This window comes from Ovis aries, chromosome 10 (assembly GCF_016772045.2).
Source record: "Ovis aries strain OAR_USU_Benz2616 breed Rambouillet chromosome 10, ARS-UI_Ramb_v3.0, whole genome shotgun sequence".
Taxonomy (NCBI): Eukaryota; Metazoa; Chordata; class Mammalia; order Artiodactyla; family Bovidae; genus Ovis; species Ovis aries.
In genome coordinates, this window is record NC_056063.1 from 21,989,656 (window position 1) to 22,006,345 (window position 16,690).

A 16,690-nucleotide genomic window follows, 5' to 3' on the forward strand; every position below is an offset into this window, starting at 1 on the left:
GAGTGGGTTGCCATTTGGGTATGTTCTAATTCCTAGTTTTACTGATTTTGTCTAAGAGTAAATAGGACTGACGGCAAAAGCAAATTTTTTTTGCTGATTAAGGACCTCTTCATGTCCACTGGGATTTTATTAATTTTGACTTGTTTCTGAGTAATCTCATGAGAGTACTTCTTGTTGCACTCATCTGAAGGCATTTTTTCATCTGTACTCGACTGCAAGGACACATTTTTAAAATCTCATGTGTCTGACTCGACCTTTCCCCCAAGCTACTATGTATAAAATAAGCAACAAGGATATATTGTATAGCACAAGGAAATATAGCCATTATTTTGCAGTGACTTTAAATAGAATACAATCTATAAAATTATTAATCACTGTGCTATACCCCTGAAAGTAATATAATGTTGTAAATCAATTATACCACAATTAAAAAATCCTATATGTCTGGACTTCAGAATTATTCATTGAGATTTTTCCTCCTCTTGGCCAGTTATTTAACCACTCAGCAACTCGAATTTGTGGTGGAAAGTGAGTAGCACTAAGGAAGAAATTAACTGGTTACTGGTACAATCTGTTGGTGTCTAGACAAAGATAAAATGAAAAATAAAGGGGTGACTCATGAATACAAATAGTTCTTCAACATACCCGTGAATTTCCTTTTTCTATGTCTTTTCATCATGGGCCATCAATGAAGAGTTCACTCTGCTACTTAATTAAATGATGTGTCTGCGTATTAACTATATTTTCTGCAATGAGGCTGCCTAGGACTGGGGCAAAATTTGAGAAGACTGAGCAAGACAAGCATTTCCTTCTTTTTACAAACAGAAAGTGTTAGTTTGGTTTTTAAATGACACATGTTTCTATAGATTTGTGTGGCATTTGCAATAGTCCCTGTGTGAGAGACACTGGTGTTTCAGGCTAGGGGGAAGATACTCGATTTTGGAGTAAGACTTGGAATTGGTGCTTGGCTGTGGTATCTAAATGGGCTTCCCTGGTGGCTCAGTTGGTAAAGAATCCATCTGTAATGCAGGAGACCCAGGTTCGATATCTGGGTTGGGAAGATCTGCTGGAGAAGGGACAGGCAACCCACTCCAGTATTCTTGCTTGGAGAATCCCATGGACAGAGGAACCTGGTGGGCTACAGTCCATGGGGTGGCAAAGGGTCAGACATGACTGAGCGACTAACACAAACACACTTTGGCATTTCATATACACTGGACACTTGGTGAAATATTAAGCCACTTTAAATTTTAGATCATTTATCTGTAAACTAATAATAATGTTATCTACAATATCTACTGGGTGTCATACAATAACACTAAAAATAAAAGTAGAATCAAATGTAAATGCTTTTAAAACTCTGAAGCACCATAAATACATTTTATACTAAAAACTAAAAATAAAGCAACAAAGGTCAATTTTTAGGAAAATCAGAAAATACAGACAAGCAATAAATCCTCCCATAAATAGGCATTCTTATTTTTTAGTAGATGCTCCTCAAGGTTCTTTAGGCTTATGAATTATTTATTTATGGATATACATTGTTTAAAAATAACCTTGTTACTTAGTGATATATCATCAGTATATTTCCATGCATTTGCATTTACACCATTATATATTTATTGATTTCTAAACTTGCAATCTTCTTTTTGACAGCTGTATAATAATTCATGGTAAATGTTTAAATTGTTGTTTATTTAAATTGTCAGATATTTCTGGACATTTAAGCTGTTTAGGACATTTACTATTACAAAAAAATGAAGACTAATTTTGAGACCAAATCTCTGTATATTTTATTTCTTTAAAATAAAAATTCTCCTTAGTGGAAATTTTGTCAAGGGAAATGTTTGTGAGGCTATTGATTTCCGTGTGCCTTTCCACACGAAGAGGCAGTGTACTCTTTTTCTCCCTTCCCACACTAGCTCAATGATCTCTTCATTGTCAATGAATGTTTGTTCTAATGCTCATTTGACATTGTTTTTGTTTATACTTATTTTCATAGAACTTTTATTTCATTGTCTTCAATCTACCTTTGCCCATTTAAAATTGGGGTGTTTATCACTGCCATTGGATAGAAAAGTTAAATATATCACTTTCATATCACAAAAAGGGCAAGTAGCTTTTCCCATTTTGCCTAGATTTTTCACTCCATAGAAGTTTATAATCCTCACACAGTCAAATGTATCTATACCTTTCTTTATTATTTATGCTTTAAGTGTCAGAAAGTCTTTCTCTACCTATGATTCTAATATATTCTCCAAAATTTCATCTGTTTTGAATTTATTTTCTACATTAAAGTAAAATATCTGCCCAGAATTTCTTTTCTATTAAGTATTAAAATGTAAGAATCTACTTTTCTCCCAGGTGAGTACCTCATTATCTCAGCATCACGACTGTACCTTCCTCCATTGTCCTTGCCCTAATTTAGTGATCCTTATTGCACTTACCACCTTCTAAAAATAAAAGTAGAATAATATGTAAATGCTTTTGAAATGCTAAAGCACCATAAATACATTTTACACTAAAAACCAAAAATCAAACAACAAAAGTTAATTATTAGGAAAATCAGAAAATACAAGTAATAAATAGGCATTCTTAATTTTTAAAGTGAAAGTGAAGTCACTCAGTCGTGTCTGACTCTTTGCAACCCCGTGGACGGTAGCCCACCAGGCTCCTCCATCCATGGGATTCTCCAGGCAAGAATACTGGAGTGAGTTGCCACTTCCTTCTCCCACAGATCTTCCCAACCCAGGGATCAAACCTGGGTGTCCCGCATTGCAGGCAGACGCTTAACCATCTGAGCCACCAGGGAAGCCCTAATTTTTAATAGATGCCCTTCTAGGTTCTTCAGACTTATAAATTTTTTGTTTATGGGTATGGTATCATGCTTACATTGTTTTAGAAATAATCTTATTACTTAGTGACATATCAGGAATATATTTATTATATTGTCTGCATGAGACAGAATGCAAACATCCTGATGGAAGGAGATCTTGTCCATTTTAACTGCTGTATCTCCAGTGCTTCCAATGGCGTCATGGCACATAGTAGGCACTCACTGAGTTTGCTTGAATGAATGAACCCATTATTGAAAAAAATTTATATCTTGTTCAATGACTTTCAAATCCATCTCTATTAGAGTCTTTACTTTGAGTCTTTCCAGAATCTGTTTTATTTGCTTTTTCCAGCCTTTTGAGTTCAGCACACTTCACACATATGATGTAATTTACAAAGAACCAAAACATTTTTTAAAAACCTAAGTTCCATCTTTTCCTCCTCAGCTTTTCTGATTTTGTTGTCTCAGATAACATCAACCTTTGCTCCCCAAGCTTGGGTAGGGAAGATGAGTGCTGATGGAGAAGGGAGAAATTAAAGGGAGTGGAGAGATCTCACCACTCAGCTTAGCCTCAGAGCATCCATCTGTGGCCCATTTTGCCAGTGCCCCAGTTCTGTGCAGCCTCCATCCTCTCCCTTCTCTGGTCTTGGGCACAGACTGTGAGCACTGCTTTGGGATCAAATCCTACTGGGGGTGGAATTGGGCTCTCATGTGGGAGGCTTTAGCAGGGCAAGAAATTGTTCCCCGATGGTTGCCTTGTCTGCTGTCATGTGATAAAATGAAGCCTAACTGCTGCTGCTATAGAAGTGTCTCCTTCTCCTACTAACTGAAGGAGCCTGGCCTCTAGGGTGTTTCTCCTTTGAAGTGCATCTTATTAAAATTCCTTACCCCCATAGTGCACTTACCACCCCCAGTGTGAGTCTCATTAGTGTTAACTGTCATATTCATGGGGTGGCTTATTTCAAGAAATAAATATTACAAGAGGAGAGCTTCCCTGAAGTCCCTTATTCTATTGCTATAGAACAGGTCTGGCCATGGTTTGATGACTTGTGCAGGATGCCACAGTTTACTCATGGGAGACTGAGCTTATACCATTGCCTTCTGTTTCCATGCTATGTTGCTTTGGTTGATGACCCTAAGCTTAATCTTACTGTAAAGTTGGGGTTAGGGCTTTACAGTCAAGAGAAGTATTGTTGAACATTCAAAATTTAGTGCTTTATTCACATATATTCTATATAGGAAAGTAAAAGAAAAAACCAGGAAACATTTTTATGTGTCCTTGTGCTCACCTATTAAGTCGTGTCTGACTCTTTGCGACTCCATGGACTGTAGCCCCACCAGACTCCTCTGTCCATGGGATTTCCCAGGCAAGAATACTGGAGTGAGTTGCCATTTCCTTCCTGACCCAGGGATTGAACCCGACGAGTCTCCTGCACTGGCAGGCAGGTTCTCTGCCACTGAGCCACCAGCGAAGGCCATGGTTACTAATAAGCATTTTGTTGGGCAATTTCTAGGTACTTTAAAAATTATATTTGTTAATATAAAGGCCTTTGTTGGTTAAATTCATACTACAAGTTAGAAATCTGATACACTTGAAAAAAAATTTCCTGAAAAATAATTTCTGACATCTTATTTTTACTTCCATTTGCAGCAACAAGATAAAGAGAATTGTGTACTTAATTATATCATCCTTCACTTTTAGGTATGTGAGACTTTAGAGACGGAAGTAATTAAGGATGTATTACATTTATTATCAATATTTTTTATGGTGAAAGATTTGGGAGGGGGAAAGGCACTTCCACTGTCAACATGTTGCTAAATAACCTTTGTGCCCCATTTAATGCAATCTAATTTATCTTGGAATTTTAATTGAAGCTGAATATTAAGAATTGCTAAAAAATTGGATTTGCCCAAGTCTAATAGTAATGCATTAACATGTCTTTTTTCTACCTGTAAAAGTAAAAATAATGAAATGTGCATTTCAAAATTCTATAGTTATAAGGGAAGTGTTTTAGTAAATATTCATCTAGAATTACTCCTTAATTCTGGATTCATTTTACTTAGATGGTTCATTTCTACATGATAGTAAGATTTCATATTGTGTTACAGATTCACACAATAGACTTACTTCCTTTTAAAGTACTAATATTTTAATTTGCATTACAATTGTGAAAAAGTACTTTGAAGATTATCTTCACAGGTTATACAAATAGTATAATCAACTTATAGACAATGGGTTTAGCATACATAAGAGAAAGGCTTAGGAGGTTCTTTATAATTCAATCATGTATGTATTTATGGAATTGAATTCCTTCTTACATGCCCAGAACCATCCATTAACATGTAATCGACAGTCTGCTCTATGTAATTCTCCAAGCAAGAATACTGGAGTGGGTAGCCATTCCCTTCTCCATGGCGTCTTCCCAACTCAGGGACTGATCTTGAGTCTCCTGTATGGCAGGCAGATTTCTTTACCATTGAGACACCAAGGAAGCCCATATTTGTTGGTAATCTCACTGATGATAAGTCTTACTGGTCAAAGTGTTTTTTTTAAGGGCTTATGTTAGCCATGCTTTCACTTGACTTTTTATTACTAAATTCTATAAAAATATAAAGATTAATGAGGTTTAATTTGTTATGAAAAATTGGTAGGAGGCTTCTGACAGTTTCAAATTTGAAGCGTGTACAAGTGGAGACATGTAATTTTAATGTAGTTTGCCTGTTTTGTCTTGGAGTGTTAGTTTGATGTGTCTATTATAAAAGGCACAATACCATGAAGTGGTTTAGTGGAAATTTATTTTCCTAATGACTGCTTCTATTGAGTGAAAACAGAGTCATTTATTTATTTTTTGAAAATAGAAATCATGTTTTCATTTTTTTAAACATTTTTTATTTTGTGCTGGAGTATAGCTGATTAGGGCTTCCAAGGTGGCACAGGTGGTAAAGAACACGCCTGCCAAGGCAGGAGATGTAAGAGACGAAGGCTCCATCTCTGGGTCAGAAGGATCCCTCTGAAGGAGGGCATGGTAACCCACTCGAGTATTCTTGCCTGGAGAATCCCATGGACCGAGGAGCCTGGCAGGCTACAGTCTGCAGCATAGCGGAGAGTTGAACACGACTGAAGTGACTTATACACACATAGCCAATTAACAATGGTGCATTTTGTACTGGGGCATAACCAATTAACAATGCTGTGATAGTTTCAGGTGAACAGTGAAGGGACTCAGCCATACACATACATGTATCCATTCTCCCCAAACTTCCCTCCCATCCAAGCTGCCACATAACATTGAGCAGCCTTCCCTGTGCTTACAGTAGGTCTTTGTTGGTTATGCATTTTAAACATAGCAGTGTGTGTGTATCCATCCCAAACTCCCTAACTCTCCCTTTCCCCCATCCTACCTCCTCAGTTCAGTTCAGTTGCTCAGTCACGTCCAACTCTTTGCGACCCCATGGAGTGTAGCATGCCAGGCTTCCCTGTCCATCACCAACTCCGAAACTTGCTCAAACTCATGTTCATCCAGTCAGTGATGCCACCCAGCCATCTCATCCTCTGTCTTCCCCTTCTCCTCCTGCCTTCAATCTTTCGCAGCATCAGGGCCTTTTCCAATGAATTGGTTCTTTGCATCAGGTGGCCAAAGTATTGGAATTTCAGCTTCAGCATCAGTCCTTCCAATGAATATTCAGGACTGATTTCATTTAGGATGGACTAGTTGGATCTCCTTGCAGTCCAAGGGACTGTCAAGAGTCTTCTCCGACACCACAGTTCAAAAGCATCAAAAGCATCCTTCCCCCCAGGCAACCATAACTTCATTCAGAGTAATTTGAGACTCTAAAGCCGAGCATTTCTCCCCACTACCGAACAGTTTAATTCAAAATAATGACATTTTGATATCAGATCATTGGGCTGAAATTAGTCTGTCGGTGTAAAAACCACTTTATCCTTATTCAGTCTGTTTGTTTGTTACAGAATATTTGCAATCCTGCTGATCTTTGTGGACATGACCCTCATCATCAAAGATGTAATTTTCCTTAGTGGCACGGTACATAGTTCTTTGGAATCTCGTTCAATTTCTTTTGCTATTGCTTCATTTTTTTTAATGGATATTTCTCTTCGAGTGTTTATAGAAGGGTAAGTTTTACTAGTTTTTTTAAAAACACATAGAACTATTTTGTACTATAAGAGGCATCCCCAAGTAATTAGCAGGTCAGTGCAACCAAATAAGCCCCTCTTTGTCAAAATAAATCTCTCTGAAGCATGGAGAAACAAGAGAAACGATAGTCCAAATCCCAGTTTCTACTAGATTTTGTTTTAATATTATGGTTGCAACTGGCACTCTAGTCTCCAAACCATGTATTCTAGATGGTTCCTTTAACAGATAAAGCTAAAGGGTTTGAAGAACGGGACCAAGCAGCTAGTATGTCTACATGCATATTATTAAGAGGAATATATATATGAAGCATAAATATTGGTAGCATCATGAAGAGTGGACTGTAAATAGAAGCTGTCATTGTTCAGTCGCGTCTGACTCTTTGGGACTCCATGGACTTCAGTACGCCAGGCTTCCCTGTCCTTCACTATCTCCCGGAATTTGCTCAGATTCATGGCCACTGAGTCGGTGATGCTCTCTCTCTCTCTTATCCCCTGCCACCCCCTTCTCCTTTTAGCCTTCACTCTTTCCCAGCATCAGCTGACAGTGTATTAAATACCAGGTCATAGATCACGAACAGGTCCCTACCTCAGCTGAAATAGAAACTTGTAATAAGGTCCCCGAAGAGCTGAGGGACACACATCCCAGTACGGGGTAGTGCTCAGGAGAGAGGCAGCAACTGGCCTTCTTGGCCTCTGGCTTCCTGAGAAGGTGGGAATGCAGCCTCGGAGCTGCACTGCTGTGAAGTCAGGGACTCAGTTCCCCAGCCTCACTTCACCAGAACATTTGGTCCTCTCCAGCTGAGCCCTCTGCTCTCAGATCTCTGGGCTTAGGACAGTTGCCCACTCCCAGGTTACCCCCAGCCTAAAAAAGGCTACTCCAGCATTGCAAAAGGCTTTCTCTGGAGCCTCATTGCCCATGGCTGAAGGGGCCAGTGTTGGGGAGGGAGTTGCAGACACCAGAAGTTCCCCTCTGCCCAGAGGAGGCCTCACCGGCCCACTGGAATCCCACTGTGGGTACGAAGCCAGGGATGAGTCTGCTGGCCAAAGCAGTGGACATGTCTCCTTCTCACAGGCTCCTCTTGTGCCCTCTTCACAGTCCGTGTTTCTAGAGCTGTGACATGTTCAGCTTTCATTGCCTGATAGCTCAACCCACCATCTCATCTTTCTCTGCCACCTGTTGTGAAGATAGTGCTTGCCTCTTGTTCAGGGGTTTGGTTATACCTCTTACTGTATTTACTTTGCAATATGGATGCTTTTGTCATATGTAAATCTAAAATAATGAGTATGAATATTTTTTCTCTTAGTCTGGTCAATGTACTTTCAGTCATTCATTAAAGCTGAATTAAGCTGGGGGTGGGGGGGGATGAGTCAAATAAATTTATCCTCTTAAAATATCCTGATTTCTTTGGGGAAGCATCAGCTTGCATTTTTTGTTTGTTTTTATTATAGGATACGGCCATATTTTTCTGATATATTTAACTCCTTAGATGCTGCCATTATTATTGTGACTCTACTGGTTGATATCGCTTATCTTTTTTATGACTTTACACTTGGTAAAATTTTCCCCAGGTAAGAAACATATGCTTTGTCTCTCAAAGTTTTTCTTTTTAAAAAGCTAGTATCTGTGACTTTCATTTTATGTAATCTTTTTTAAACTGTAAATGTGTTGATTCTGTTCTAAATATGCTACAAAATGAAATGTTTAGATAAATTTCCACATACTTGTAAACAAAAGGATGGTGGTGTTTAGGGGCCAGCAAAGGGTAGTACCTTCCACTGAATGAAGAAGATGGTGCCTCCAAAAAAAAAGAAACTGGGGACTTGCCTCTTGTCCTAACTTGAACTTCCCACTAAGTTTCCACTTGTGTGTCAACCACAGATTTCTCACATGTGAAATTCCTGGGTTTTTCCTGTAACCCAGAGAGGACTGGTTTGAGTTAATGCAAAATTTGAGCGACTTCCATGATGATTCTCTAAAAAGGAACAAATGGAACAGAAAATCAGGTGACTTGGGTGGCAGCACAGAAGTAGAATTTTTGCAGTATAGTTGACATGATGTGAACCGTGAACTTCCAGATGTTCAAGCTGGTTTTCGAAAAGGCAGAGGAACCAGAGATCAAATCGCCAACATCTGCTGGATCATAGAAAAGGCAAGAGAGTTCCAGAAAAACATCTATTTCTGCTTTATTGACTATGCCAAAGCCTTTGACTGTGTGGATCACAATAAAGTGTGGAAAATTCTGAAAGAGATGGGAATACCAGACCAGCTGACCTGCCTCTTGAGAAACCTATATGCAGGTCAGGAAGCAACAGTTAGAACTGGACATGGAACAAGACACTGGTTCCAAATAGGAAAAGGAGTACGTTAAGGCTGTATATTGTCACCCTGCTTATTTAACTTCTATGCAGAATACATCATGAGAAATGCTGGGCTGGAAGAAGCACAAGCTGGAATCAAGATTGCCAGGGGAAATATCAATAACCTCAGATATGCAGATGACACCACCCTTATGGCAGAAAGTGAAGAGGAACTAAAAAGCCTCTTGATGAAAGTGAAACAGGAGAGTGAAAAGTTGGCTTCAAGCTCACCATTCAGAAAACGAAGATCATGGCATCTGGTCCCATCACTTCATGGGAAATAGATGGGGAAACAGTGGCTGACTTTATTTTTGGGGGTCCAAAATCACGGCAGATGGTGATTGCAGCCATGAAATTAAAAGACGCTTACTCCTTGGAAGGAAAGTTATGACCAACCTAGATAGCATATTCAAAAGCAGAGACATTACTTTGCCGACCAAGGTCTGTCTAGTCAAGGCTATGGTTTTCGCAGTGGTCACGTATGGATGTGAGAGTTGGACTGTGAAGAAAGCTGAGTGCCGAAGAATTGATGCTTTTGAACTGTGGTGTTGGAGAAGACTCTTGAGGGTCCCTTGGACTGCAAGGAGATCCAACCAGTCCATCCTAAAAGAGATCAGTCCTGGGTGTTCATTGGAAGGACTGATGCTAAAGCTGAAACTCCAATACTTTGGCCACCTCATGAGAAGAGTTGACTCATTGGAAAAGACCCTGATGCTGGGAGGGATTGGGGGCAGGAGTAGAAGGGGATGATAGAGGATGAGATGGCTGGATGGCATCACCAACCCGATGCACATGAGTTTGAGTGAACTCCGGGAGTTGGTGATGGACAGGGAGGCCTGGCGTGCTGCAATTCATGGGGTCGCAAAGAGTTGGACACAACTGAACTGAACTGACAAAATGTAAGCTGAGATGAAGTTAGAACTGTTAGGGATCAAACAAAAATGTGTGAGAGACCAATGGCTTTTTTCTTTTTCCTCCTCTTCTTTCTACTGTGGCAGCAAGAAAAAGAAGAAAAGTGTTCTGGGATGTGGCTGTTGGGTGACTCACTAGGCTTATTCATGAGTCAAATAGTGTACTGCTCTTTTTGCACTCTGGCATCTAAGGACTTTCATTCAGGTCCCAACAAAATTTAATATGATAAGCTTTTGGAGATTTTCTTAAAATAGCCAAAGCCAGTGTAGTCCTTAGACAGGCAATGTCAGGATCAGTGAAGAGCTTATCAGAAATACAAGAACAGTACCACGTCAGGGCCCACTCTCGACCTCCTGAATCAGTGTGTGTGCTCGAGTCAGAGAAGCACTCACCCAAACCATCACTTCTGTGCCATCATGTCTCCTCCCGACAGTAGGAGACACACTTGGAAAGTAACTCAATCTGCTGCCTGTGTGATGCATGTTCCCAGCTCTAGTGAGCCCCTTTGCTCATGGGAGTGACAGAGATGAACAGGAATTCTCTAAACCAGAGTTTTCTCAACCCAGCACTATTGATATTTTGATTTTTGAATTAAAAAAAAATTTTTTTTAAACTTTTGACCATGTAGGTTAGTTCTCTAACCAGGAGTTGAACCCAAGCTCCCCTGCAGTGAAAACACAGTCTTAACCACTGAACTGCCAGGGAAGTCCAAGTATTGGGAGCTGTCCTATGCATCGGTATTGACCAGCATCCTTAGCCTCTACCCACTAGATGCAAGTAGCAACACCGCCCCCCCCGCACCCCCACCCACAGGCTGTTGTGACAACTAGAAATGTCTCTGAACATTGCCAAATATGCCTTGGGTGGGCAGGAGGGAAGCTGGGGTGGGGTGGAGGGTGTATGTAAAATTGCCCCTTGGTTAAGAAGCTGCTGCTCTAGACTTAGTCTATATTGACAAAATCCTCTGTTTCTAAAGCAAAACTGGATCTTTTAAATTTATTGTTAGGTTGAGAATTGTTTTACGACCTGTAAGACTTGTCATTCTGATAAGAGTTTTTCATCTGGCTTATCAAAAAAGACATCTTGAAATGCTGACCAGAAGGATGGTAAGTGGGTGAAATATGCTTACTTTTCAGAAAAAAATGTTTGTATTTTGGGAAATACTGTCTAGGGTGTAGATATCTATATATTCTTTGTTTCTTTTTTAAAATGTTGGTTTATATATTACAAGTGAATGACTGTTATAAACTCTTAGGTTTCAGGAAACAAACGGCGGTACAAGAAGGATGGATTTGACTTAGACCTCACTTATGTTACTGGTTTGTGAAGTTTATCTGTTGATTGCCCGTATTAACATCATATTTTTCGCGTGTGTGAGTAATTATATGTTTAGTTTTTGCCCTAAGCCATGTTCTTGCAAAGCATTCTTTGTCCATGAAGACTTACGCCACTATGGCACTGACATATTTGGAGTGTAACCCTGACAATGGAAAACTCTTAATTTTCATCTCCAGTCAGGGCTACTTGGTTATAGTATGGGAAGTTGCATGGGTTTTCAGCTGAAGCCATTTGTTTGGTTTAGAATTTATTAAGTGTTAGTAGTTATCCTTGGTCTCAAGGTTTTCAGAGAAACCTCTTCTCTCGCTGGAACCCTAGCGATGAGGTCATTGCTTTTAGGTCTCAGGTTTCTGAGTCAAGGGAACACTGGGAAACATCCCAGGAGTTCCTAACGTTGTTGGAGCCCAGATCTCTCATTTTCTTTTGGTGTTTAAGAAACCAATTCCAGCCATAGAGGGTGCTCCAGACTAAAGTTTTTGCTTAATTCTTCAACCATTTGAACAGACAAATCTGTTGCTTAAGTCTTGAACCATTTGAGTCTTGGAAACATTAAGTGTAATGATCAAAATAGTGAATACTTTCATATGCTATGCTGATTATCCTGAGGGTTAGTTAGCTTTTTCTTTGGTCATTCTCAATCCTGAGAATTCTTTTCTATGGAAAAGGAGTCTGATTATATGTAAATTGAGTTTTCATATGTTGTTTCACACCTATAACATTTGTAATAGTGAATGTTTTGACTTCCAGAGCGTATTATTGCCATGTCATTCCCATCTTCTGGAAAGCAGTCTTTCTACAGGAATCCCATTAAGGTAAAGGTTTTTATCTAACAGAAGCTCACATTTCTTAGCAAACATAGACTCTGGAGTCATAAGATAACCTTGGCCCAGAGACAGCAGTACTCTCCTAAAAATGTACTCTTTCAGATTAAAAAAAATAATAATAATCATGGGTTGTTATCTGTTAGCTTTTGCTGTGAATTGCCTACCAATTTATGAATTTATTGTTGAATTACCCCAAAACTTCAGTGACTTCCAACAGCAAACATTGACTTAGCTTGTGAAAATGTGGTTTGTAAATCTGAGTTGGGCTTAACTGGCTGGCTCTGCCAATCAGGAACTGGCTTCACTAATCTTGGCGGAGCTAACTTATGCATCTGTGGGCAGCACCTGGGCATCTAAGGATTGGCTAGTCTAAGATGGCATGCCTGGAAGCTCCATCTGGTTCTCATTCTCCAACAGGCTAGCTCAGGCTTGTTCGCATAAAGCAGTGGGAAGGACCTCGTTATTATCCAGCCAAAGAATGCCAAACCTCCAAAGGCCCAGGCGCCAAACTAGCGTAATGTGGCTTCTACCTCATTCTATTAGACAAGCCAGCTACAAACCCAGTTCAGATTCAGACAGACAACAGATACCATCTCTGTTGTATCTGTGGGGAACTGTGGCCATTTTTCATGGTCTGTCATAGGGGGAAAGATGGAGAATTAACTAAAAATGTCTGTTCTTAGGTTGAGATCCTAAATTACAGTGGATACATACTGCTTCAGGTTCTATAGGTTAAATAAATTAAGTTCAAACATCAAATGATGTTTACTATGAAATTCTAGTTAAAAGTAATTGTTTGAGAAGTTTTCATATGTGTGTGGATGTGTATGCACGCATGCTCGGTTGCTTCAGTCATGTCCAGCTCTTTGCAACCCCATGGAGAATAGCCCACTGGGCTCCCCTGTGCTTGGGATTCTCCAGACAGGAATACTAGAGTGGGTTGCCATGCCTTCCTCCAGGGGATCTTCTTGACGCAGGGACTGAACATGTGTCTCTGTGTTGCAGGCAGATTCTTTACCCTCTGGGCCACCTGGGAAGCCCTGTGGATGTGTACACATTAGTGTCTATCCATTTGTTATATCTCAGTAAAATGTAATTATGTATGTATATGTGTGTATGTCTATATATCAGTGTACCTATATACACGTGGGTATGTTTTTATACTTTGAGGCAAACAAAGATTGTAAATTGCACTAACCTTAAATGTGTATCTTGGTTAAAATTATATATAGGTATGTATGCAGGTAACCAACACCCCTATCAAAATGTGGAACACTTGTTTCTCTTTTTCAGTCAATACCCTGACATACTGGAGGTAATTCCTGTTCTCACTTCTGTCACAACAGATTAGTTCTACTTTTTCTTAAATTTCACATAAATGAAATCACATACTGTAGCTTTTTATGCTTACAATAAATTCCGTGAGATTTGTCCAGTATTATTGTGGGTACGGTAATATAATAGTTGTACATATAATTATATAAAGTACAGTTCTTTCTAAATAGCATAACATTAATATTTATTGCTTCTGGAATATTGATTGGAAGCCCAAGCATCCAGTTTACTTACAGAAATTATACAATTATACATTGCTTCACAAAAGCAGCCAACACATCACATTCTAAAAATTCAGAAAATTCAAAATTCTAAATACCAAGAGGTGCATCTGAAGAAATAGATATAAATTTTGCAGCCAGTAATTTTAACGCAGAAGTTGTACACATCTCATGACTTTAAATCTGTGAATATGATATTCAGTCATTTAGCTCAAGTTCATCATTAAAGTAATTTATTAATTTTTCCTGTATACTTGTGTTTCATACATTAATATCTGCATACTCTGGAATATGTTAGAAATGTATAATATTCGCAAATGTGCAGAAAAGCAAGCAAAAACTGTAAACCTGCCCAGTTCGTCTGAAACAATCTCATGTCAGCTTCATAAGCACATTCCTTCTACAAAACAGTAAGCTAATGTTTGAACACTATTTCTAAGGTAAAGCACATTTTCTTACAAATAATGAAGACTTTTTCTCACCACAAAAGTGTACAAAAAGAATTTTAGTTTGAATAGATCTCTCAGAATGTGTTTAACTTCATAATTTCAACAGGCTTAAGGTTTCCAAGCATTAACAAGGATCAGATTTTAAATTACTTAGAGGAGAATCTGTCTTGAAAAATGTTACTCCTTTGTTACCAACTAGAAAGAGTATCCAATTCATATCTTATCAGTTCAGTTCAGTCCCTCAGTCATGTCTGACTCTTTGCAACCCCATGGACTGCAGCACGCCAGACCTCCCTGTCCATCACCAACTCCTGGAGCTTGCTCAAACTCTGTCCATCAAGTCGGTGATGCCATCCAACCATCTAGTTCTCTGTCATCCCCTTCTCCTCCTGCCTTCAATCTTTGCTAGCATCAGCGTCTTTTCCAACAAGTCAACTCTTCGCATCAGGTGGCGAAAGTATTGGAGTTTCAGCTTCAGCATGGTATCTTATAGAAACAGAAAACACAGCATTTCCCCCTCAGAATAATGTGTGTAAATGATATATAATATATATTATATATACTGTATATCATAAATTAGATAATATACAGTTGTATATTATATATTGATATATTAAAATAATATTTCTCTTAAAATCATATCTATTTAAATAAAATATACATTATAGTATATACTTAGTTCAGTTCTGGTGCTCAGTCATGTCCAACTCTTTGTGACCCCATGGACTGCAGCATACCAGGCCTCCCTGTGCATCACCAACTCCCAGAGTTCACTCAAACTCATGTCCATTGAGTCGGTGAATACATCCAAGCATCTCATCCTCTGTCATACCCTTCTCCTCCCGCCTTCAATCTTTCTCAGAATCAGGGTGTTTTTCAATGAGTGAGTTCTTTGCATCAGGTGGCCAAAGTATTGGAGTTTCAGCTTCAGCATCAGTCCTTCCAATGAACACTCAGGACTGATCTCCTTTAGGATGGACTGGTTGGATCTCCTAAATATATGTTAACATATAAAAAATTAATATATTAAATATATATCATGTTATATCATATATAATTATGTATCACATATAAATATATATCAATTTTATGTAACATTAATATTCCATCTATAAATATTTACATATATAGTATGCATTTCAACTCTTATAGAAACAAAAATATAACAGTTCCCCCTTTATAATAATATATGTATATTTATATATGATTTATTATGTATACTATATAGTATAAAATTATAAACTTATATAATAGTTTTTATATTATATAATTGTCATTTATATAATATACAAATATACATATATTCTGAATATATTAATATATGTAATACTATCGGTATATACAAATTTATAATTTATATATTATATAATATGAAATTATATAATTATACATAGTTCTTTCTAATGTTCTGTTATATATAATATATATCATATTTATTTTATATGCTATGCATGATCTTACATATATATATAACATATAATATGTTACACATAAATATGCGCTTCCCTGGTGGCTCAAATGGTAAAGAATCTGCCTGCAATGCAGGAGACCTCAGTTCGATCCCCAGGTTAGAAAGATTACCTGGAGAAGGGCATGACAATCCATTCCAGTATTCTTGCCTGGAGAATTCCATGGACAGAGGAGTCTGGCAGGCTGTAGTCCATGAGGTCCCAAAGAATTGGACATGACTGAACAGCTAACACTTATACTTTTTCACACATAAATATACATATATTATTCTAAGGGAGAAAATTTTTTATTTTTGTATTTCTGTAAGAGATGAACATATATGTAATTTATATTATAAATAAAAATTGTATATAACTACCATGAAGCACTTTAACTCATATGGTAAATGTGACTGTGGTAACTATGGTTACCATATGGTGACTACAACTGAAATATAAAAACTGCCAGAGCTGTCAGAAGACTGGAAGATTTTTGGATATGTATTATCTGAACACAATACTCTCCAAAAGAATTAAGGACTGTAATTATTACTTTCCAGTTTAAACACTTTAATTCTAAACTTTAAAAAATCTAAAAACGAGTTGCTGATTTAACCAGATCCTTTCCCACCTTCCAAAAAGTATTTAGTAAGCAGGACCCAGTAGAGCTGATATTCATAGTTTTCTACATGAATAACTCTTTCAGAATTTATCCCATGAAATACTTTATGACCTTCTTTTCTTGTAAAACTAAAACTCCATTTGTTTACATAAAAATTTCAAAGAATGTAAAACTAGAACTGAGTGTGGTCTCCT

The 16,690-nt window shown here is 38.2% G+C and overlaps 1 protein-coding gene across 1 annotated transcript in view; it reads left to right on the forward strand.

The window, feature by feature from the left end:
- Nucleotides 1-16,690, forward strand: part of LOC101107613 (phosphatidylinositol 3,4,5-trisphosphate 3-phosphatase TPTE2-like) — a 64,071-nt gene that overhangs the window by 18,665 nt on the left and 28,716 nt on the right. Inside the window, exons 3-8 of the mRNA XM_060394381.1 lie at nt 4,488-4,538; nt 6,807-6,968; nt 8,439-8,558; nt 11,266-11,365; nt 11,515-11,578; nt 12,345-12,409. Coding sequence (XP_060250364.1) covers nt 4,488-4,538; nt 6,807-6,968; nt 8,439-8,558; nt 11,266-11,365; nt 11,515-11,578; nt 12,345-12,409 — 562 coding nt within the window. The remainder of the gene's footprint in view (nt 1-4,487; nt 4,539-6,806; nt 6,969-8,438; nt 8,559-11,265; nt 11,366-11,514; nt 11,579-12,344; nt 12,410-16,690) is intronic.